This window comes from Eretmochelys imbricata, chromosome 25 (genome assembly GCF_965152235.1).
Source record: "Eretmochelys imbricata isolate rEreImb1 chromosome 25, rEreImb1.hap1, whole genome shotgun sequence".
NCBI lineage: Eukaryota > Metazoa > Chordata > Testudines > Cheloniidae > Eretmochelys > Eretmochelys imbricata.
In genome coordinates, this window is record NC_135596.1 from 146,459 (window position 1) to 154,419 (window position 7,961).

General features: G+C 43.7%; 1 protein-coding gene across 1 annotated transcript; it reads left to right on the top strand.

The window, feature by feature from the left end:
• The first annotated feature begins 3,561 nt into the window (after positions 1-3,561).
• Positions 3,562-4,515, top strand: LOC144257425 (olfactory receptor 14A16-like). Its single transcript, XM_077805373.1, has one exon. The coding sequence runs from the start codon at positions 3,562-3,564 to the stop codon at positions 4,513-4,515; it is 954 nt and encodes a 317-aa protein (XP_077661499.1).
• Positions 4,516-7,961: the final 3,446 nt, after the last annotated feature.

Here is a 7,961-nt window from a genome sequence, read left to right on the forward strand (position 1 = left end):
TCCACAACCCTCTCTCAGATGACCCCACATTTAGGTCACTAATCCTACCCTGCACCCTCCTAAGGCACATTAAATTTCAAAAGAATCTGACTAAGCATGTCTTCTGTTTTTTCCTTTTCTTTTTTTTTTTAAGAAAGGAGGACCTTTAAACAGAAGTCATGATGCAACCTTAACTAGAAGGGCGTTGCTGTGATGGTAATAATATTCACCAGTTCATTCACTGGTTGGGTATCCATCTTGCACGTTTCTATGAACCCTGCTATTGGAATATTCCAGGAGCATTGAGATGGGATTGTGATGTTCAGCAACGAGAATCTCAGAGACAGGAACAAGCAAAAAAACTCGACATCACGGCACTGATATTTAGCTCATGTAACCTGGCCGAGTTCCATAGCACTCTGCCAATTTACATTCGCTGAGGAACTGGTCTAATTGACTTCAGTGGGGCTAGGGCTGATTTACACAACAGCTGTTTGGGGATCTGGACTCTTTGAGTCCAAGGCAGCTAGAGGTGATTTACAGAAACTGGGACACTGACCCATCCACTTCAGTGGAGCTACCCTGATTTGAACTTGCTGAGGATCGGAACCATTGATTCCAACAGGTCTCGGGCTGATTTCTACTCTTTGGCTCTTTGTATTTCATCAGTTTCTCTGACATGAATGTCTCGTGTAAATTACACATTTTTAAACAGTGCATCTGCAGCCAAAGGAGCCTTTTATTTTAATGTTGTCTGCCGGAAGGAAAACAATGTTACGACTGAGAAAGAAAGAAAGAAAGAAAGAAAGAAAGAAAGAAAGAAAGAAAGAAAGAAAGAAAGAAAGGAAAAGACCTGGGCTATTCATCCCAATAAAAGTTGAAGATCAGATGCAGAAAATCTCCACAACACTGTCCCCAGTTCTGTCCCAAGTGGGAATGAATCGCTCTGTCACCCTTACAAGTTACACTTGTAATTCATCCCAGTGGACAAAGAGCTAGGAAAGAGGAGACTGGTTACGAATGTTTGACTCTTCTTTGGTTCAGTTTCACAGGCAAAGGATATGGGTTGGAAACTGCGTCATGGGCCAGATCCCCAGCTGGTGTAAATGGATGTAGCTCCCTGGAAGTCAATGAGTAAGATCCCCAAGTGGTGTAAATAGCCCGCGCTACTCTGAAGTCAATGGAAGTGTATCAATTTACACCAGCTCAGGACCTGGTCCTTAGTTTTTAGTGTTTGTCTCTTAGTGAGGAACTTGAAGCAGCCAGGGCAGCCTGAGCTGTGGGTTCCTCTGGTGGCTGCACCCCAAGAGCTGCTGGTGCAATGCAGGAGAAAAACATCTCTGCTCCCCTAGAGGTGACTATGTGGAGTTAATGAAGGAACAGGCTATTCCAGGCCAACTGAGACTCTGGTGCCAAGAGGCTCTTAGCTATTGTAGAGCCCATGTCTGTGCTACAAATATATGTTTTATTTTGCCATCCTGTGGGGACCCCCTTTGTGATCCAGCCCTGCCTTGTTTTTAGCTAAAGGTCCTTCAAGAGGTGCTGTCATCATGTGAGATGCAGGGCAGGTGCTGTTCCCCCTCTGGGGGGTTAGGGTCAACTAGGGCAGGTTGTCAGGATGGTTTGCTCCTGAGGTGAGAGCAGAGCTGGGCTCACAGCCCTGGAGACCAGATTCAGCTATTTAGCCCCAGAGCAGGGATATCTTGGGCTGTGACCTTGTTTGAAGCCGGCACAAACCAGGATCAGCTCGAGAGCTGGGATTGTCTTTCAGTCCCTGATCCCATTTAGTCCATCACCTTTCACCCAAGCCTGCCCTAGGAGGGAAGCAGGGAGCGCCCATCTGTGCTAGGAACTGCAGAGAGACCCCCACAACTAGGACATCCAACAAAGGGATGCGACACAGCTGGTGGATACTACAGTGATGGGGGCATGAGAGAGAGAGAGAGAACCAAAGAATCCTGGCAGCGGGTGAACAGATAGATAGATAGATAATGACCAATGATTTCTAACACAGTCGGATCAAATGCATCACAAATTGGAATAAAGACCAACAAAGTAAGTTTTCTATTTCAATTAAATATGTTAGAGTATTCATATATGGGGCAAATTTAATATCAGAAATATGAATTGCAATTAGAACTCTTTAAGACATTTACTATCAAATTATGCAGATATATAGAGATGATCAGATTTTTTTTTCCACCAGAAAAAATTGACTTTTCATTGAGGTTGTGAGAACCAAACAGTTTCAGCCGAAAACTGTTGGAACCTGAAAATTTTTAGGCATAACCAAAAAATGTTTTCATTTTTATGGATTTCAGAAACTTTCCATGAAAATATATTAACTGAAAACTGAATTTTCCTTTGAAATAAAGTAGAAATTGTCTGACTACTCCTACCTGGAAACTTAGCTTTTCACCAGGGTGGGGAACATGAATATTGTCCAATAACACCATAATTTACAACCCCATTCCCTCTATTGCAACCGTGTTTGTCTGTTTCAAAGGGGTAGCTGCAGGATGGTAAAACTGAGTAAGTAGCAAAGTTGGTCGCCCAGAGAATGTGTTTTAAACATACTAACCTCTCTAAACTAAAGCCCTGAGAGTCGAAGCTCCCAGACAAAGCCTGTCTCTCTTTATCCTACCCAAGGACAGGCAGGAGGTTGATGGAACTAGAACCCAAATCTCCACTTCTACCATCATAGCCTCTGTCCCACACTGCTGCCTGCTAAACAAAAATACTGTCAACATGTGCACAGAACATGTACATAGGAAGACACAATCCATCCCCAAAAGAGTTCACATTCAAAGTACACAAGACAGACAAAGGGAAGGGGAGGAAAGAGAGGCAGCAGTGACTGCTCCATGGTCACAAAGTGACAGAGGAAAGACTAGAACCGAAGTCTCCTGACTCACACAGCACAGAAATAAAGTCACAGAGGGGAACCACACAACCTAGCAGCAACTGAGCGATGCGACCAGCCCATCATCACCCAGCAATGGGAGTGCAGCTGGGATCTGGTGCCATAAATCATTGTATAAGTAAGGAATCAGGCGGTATGTGGGATGTTGGGGTGGAATCATCACAGAAAAGCTGCCATGCGGGAAGCTGGGTGATTCTGTGCTGTGTTTCTCAGTTAAGTGGGAATCAGACTGTGCTGGCATTTTAGTATTTTAGTTGGCCAAGTTGTGAGCCTGCTGTCTATAGCAATAGGGGCATAATTTTGGCTCAGATTGTTGGATTTGGGTTGTACTTTGTTCCATCTTTCATCCTGCATTTGATCAAGCCACATCTTGGGCCAGATCCTCAGATGGTGTAAACTGACCCAGCTCCAGTGACTTTAAGGGAGCAATGCCAATTTACACTCCTGTCATAACGCACCAGAGTAGTGCTCTGGTTGTGAGCGGTGAGGAGCCCTCACTACTCCAGTCAATGGACGTGACAAGTGCTGTGCACCTTTGACATTCACACCATGAGATATCATGGAGAGGGGAATCAGAGTCATTCCCTCTCTCACTATAACCCTGACCATTGCTCTTCTCCTTCCCTCCACAGCCATCACACGATGAACTAAGAAAGAAAATGTCCAACCAAACCACCGTGACCGAGTTCCTTCTCCTGGGATTCTCTGATGTTCGAGAGCTGCAGATTTTGCACTTCATGGTGTTTCTAGTGCTTTACCTGGCAGCCCTGACAGGGAATCTTCTCAGCATCATAGCCATAGCTCTTGACCACCACCTTCACACCCCCATGTACTTCTTCCTGATGAGTTTGTCCATCCTAGACCTCAGCTCCATCTCTGTCACCATCCCCAAATCTATGGCCAATTCCCTTATGAATACCAGGTCCATTTCCTATGCTGGATGTGTCGCCCAAGTCTTTTTCCTCATCTTCTTTGCTGTAGCCGACTTCGCCTTACTCACCATTATGGCGTACGATCGATACGTTGCCATCTGCAAACCACTGCACTATGAGACTATAATGAACAGGAAAGCTTGTGTCCAAATGGCAGCCAGTGCCTGGATCAGTGTAATTCTCTCTGCTTCATTGCATACCGGGAACACGTTTTCGATAACCTTCTGTGGAGGCAACATGGTGGATCAGTTCTTCTGTGAAATCCCCCAGCTACTCAAACTCGCCTGCTCTAACTCGTACATCAGTGAAGTTGGGGTTATTGAATTTGGTGTGTGTTTAACCATAAGTTGCTTTGTTTTTATAATTGTGACATATGTTCAGATCTTGACCATGGTATTGAGAATCCCCTCTGAGCAGGGCCGACATAAAACCTTCTCCACATGCCTTCCTCATCTCATTGTAATTTCCATGTTTTTTTCCACTGTTGTCTTTGCCTACATGAAACCCATCTCCAGCTCTCCGTCAGCTCTGGATCTCGTGGTGGCTGTTCTCTATTCCGTGCTGCCGCCAGTGATGAATCCGATCATCTACAGCATAAAGAACAAGGAAATCAAAGCTTCCCTGAGGAAACTGACTGGGTGGAGGTTATTCAACAAGAATAAAATGTCTGCGTTTCTCTGATGAATGTGATTTTATCTGTGTTGTTTTAGCAAATACAATCAACTGATGACATTACTGTCCCCGTAATATGGTGTGTGATTTATTTATGCAAAATGCTGTATGTATAGTGGTAAATCCACACTAACTCCACTAAGCCAGAAGAGTTCCCAGAAGTCACCTATTACAGGACAGGCCTAACAAAGAAAATAACAGAACGCCACTAGCCATCACCTTCAGCCCCCAACTAAAACCCCTCCAACGCATTATTAAGGATCTACAACCTATCCTGAAGGATGACTCAACACTCTCACAAATCTTGGGAGACAGGCCAGTCCTTGCCTACAGACAGCCCCCCAACCTGAAGCAAATACTCACCAGCAACCACATACCACACAACAGAACCATTAACCCAGGAACCTATCCTTGCAACAAAGCCCGTTGCCAACTGTGTCCACATATCTATTCAGGGTACACCACCATAGGTCCTAATAACATCAGCCACACTATCAGAGGCTCGTTCACCTGCACATCCACCAATGTGATATATGCCATCATGTGCCAGCAATGACCCTCTGCCATGTACATTGGTCAAACTGGACAGTCTCTACATAAAAGAATAAATGGACACAAATCAGATGTCATGAATTATAACATTCATAAACCAGTCGGAGAACACTTCAATCTCTCTGGTCACGCGATTACAGACATGAAAGTTGCGATATTACAGCAAAAAAACTTCAAAACCAGACTCCAACGAGAAACTGTTGATTTGGAATTCATTTGCAAATTGGATACAATTAACTTAGGCTTGAATAGAGACTGGGAGTGGCTAAGTCATTATGCAAGGTAAACGATTTCCCCTGGTTTTTTCCTACACCCCCCCCCCCAGACTTCTTGTTAAACCCTGGATTTGTGCTGGAAATGGCTCACCTTGATTATCATACACATTGTAAGGAGAGTGATCACTTTAGATAAGCTATTACGAGCAGCAGAGTGGGGTGGGAGGAGAGAAAACCTTTTGTAGTGGTAAACACCCGTTTTTTCATGCTTTGTGTGTATAAAAAGATCTTCTACACTTTCCATAGTATGCATCCGATAAAGTGAGCTGTAGCTCACGAAAGCTTATGCTCAAATAAATTGGTTAGTCTCTAAGGTGCCACAAGTACTCCTTTTCTTTTTAAGTCAGTGGAGTTCTTCCAGGTTTATACCAGTATAAGTAAGATGAAAATCTGTCTATCTCATGCTTTTAGACTGCCACCCCTCACCATGTTATCTGAGTACCTTCCACATAAAATCAGTAGCTATTAGAAAGTACCCAGTGGACTTCATGGAGTCTCTGGTTCTTCTCCTTTTTTGGGGTCAAAACTTTGCTTGGGGTATGATGGCTTTTGGGTTTCTGTTTGCTGGTGTGATAGAGTGGGACATGGCAGCATCAGATCATGAACTCTGTGTTTTGCTATCTGGGTAGATGTTGACATGGTGACTGCAGAAGTCTGGGCTTGCTCAATAGCTGTCTATCGCTCTTTGTTCATGGCAGCTCTCCTACCTGAGAAAGGTGCCTGTTACGTTGCTGAAGGACTATCACTCAGAGAAATCAAGACTGACTTTTGTTGCCTTTCACCTACAGGCCCTGCAGCATGGAACAAGTCTTTTGCTGTATAGGGAGTCTGCAAGTGATGCGCCGGAGGGAGGGGCGGGGGACATGGCTGGTGGGTCTGGAAGTCTTAATTTTAGCACATGACAAAGAGACAGGGGAACTATTTAAGTGCAGAATCCTACCCTGTGTCAGGTGCCAACCATAATCCCATGTAAGAAGGACTTGCAGGAGTTCGTTCTATCTAATCTAATCTAATCTAATCTATCTGTCTATCGTAGGATTCCACACTGTACCCATTACCATGATATCTGAGCACCTTCCACATAAAATCAGGAGCCATAGCAAAGCCCCTAGTAGACCGTGAGGAGCCAGAGACTCCATTCCTTTTTTTGTTCTTCCCCTCAGGGTAAAAAATATGATTGTGGTATCAGTGCAGTTGTTTGGTTCTTGCTTCTTTCTCAGATTTTTTAAATTTTATTTTAGGGGGTTTTTTTTCGTTTTTTTTTTACTGGTGGATTGATTTGTTTCTTTATGAGGTGGGAGTGCCTGGGTACAGGAGCACTGGAAGCTCCCTAGAAGTGGGGGGGCCACCGACACCTGAACCAAGGCCTCACCCCCACACGGCCTCTTCCTCCGAGGCCCCACCCTCGTGCCGCCTCTCCCCCCCAAGGCCCTTCACCATGCTTGCTCCTCTCTGCCCCCTCCCCACCATCGCTCACCTTTAAGGCCAGTAAAAAGTGGGAGAACATAGCCCTCCCACTTTTAAAAGTGATGGGGCCATGGCCCCCTGCCCCCCCACCCCCATCTCCATTCTGGTGCCCCTGCCTGGGGAGAGGCTGAGTGTTTGGATAGACAGTGTGGTCAGTGTTTTCCCCTTTGCTGGGCGTGCCCGTATCTCATCTCCTTGATGGGGTTTTCCGAGCAATGGGTGAAGCAACATCTTGTATTGGCCCAATTTCTGTTGTTGGGAGAGATAAATTTCCAAGCTTACACAGAGCTCTTCTTCGGGTCTGGGGAAGGTGTTCAGAATGTCACAGCTAAATACAAGTTTCAGAGTGGTAGCCGTATTAGTCTGTATCAGCACGTTTTAAATTTTCATCCAGATTTGGGATAAAAACCAATTTCAAAATATTGGAATTTCCTCTACAATGAAAATTCCAACCAGCTCTAATTAGGGCTGGGACTTCCAAAGATGCCAAAGGGACATAGGTGCAAAAATTCTATTGAAACTCTCTCAGGTTCCTTTGGTAAACCCAGCCTATGTCTTTACCTCCTTTGAAATCCCTGGCCTTAATAAGTAAAACACTTTCCAAAAGGTAGGGGGATACAAAGGTAAAAGTTAAAGTTTATTTACACTCTGATGATAAGACTGGTCTAGATAGAAATATACAAAAATACAAATAAGTCCGGCATCAAGGGCAAGATATGTAAAGGTATTTAGGAACCTAGTGGCATTGTCAAAAGCATCTAGGTGTCTATCACCCATTAAAATCAACAGTCCCCATCAACAGTTATGTTTTGAGAACTATCAGTTAGCCAGTTTTTAATCAATTTACTATTGTTTTTGTGTTGTGTTATTTTTTTAAATAGTGTGATGTTACCCTGAATCAAACCTTTAGAAAAATGCAAGTCTATTACATAAACACCATTGCCTTTATCAATCAGAAATATCACAGTTAAATCAAGTTCATCTGATAATAAACATTCTGTGAAAACATATTGATCAACATTAATTGAACTTGTCCCTTGTAATTCCTTTTTGTTGAAAAATGACCATTTTCAAAAATGAAAATTTTTGTAAAGAACTGTTGATTTAGTGAATTTTTTCTTTTTTTAATTAAATTTTTCATTTCAATTTTTGACAACATTT

Excerpts from the sequence above, each read along its gene's own strand:
- LOC144257425 (XM_077805373.1), top strand. The coding sequence starts at position 3,562 with ATGTCCAACCAAACCACCGTGACCGAGTTCCTTCTCCTGGGATTCTCT.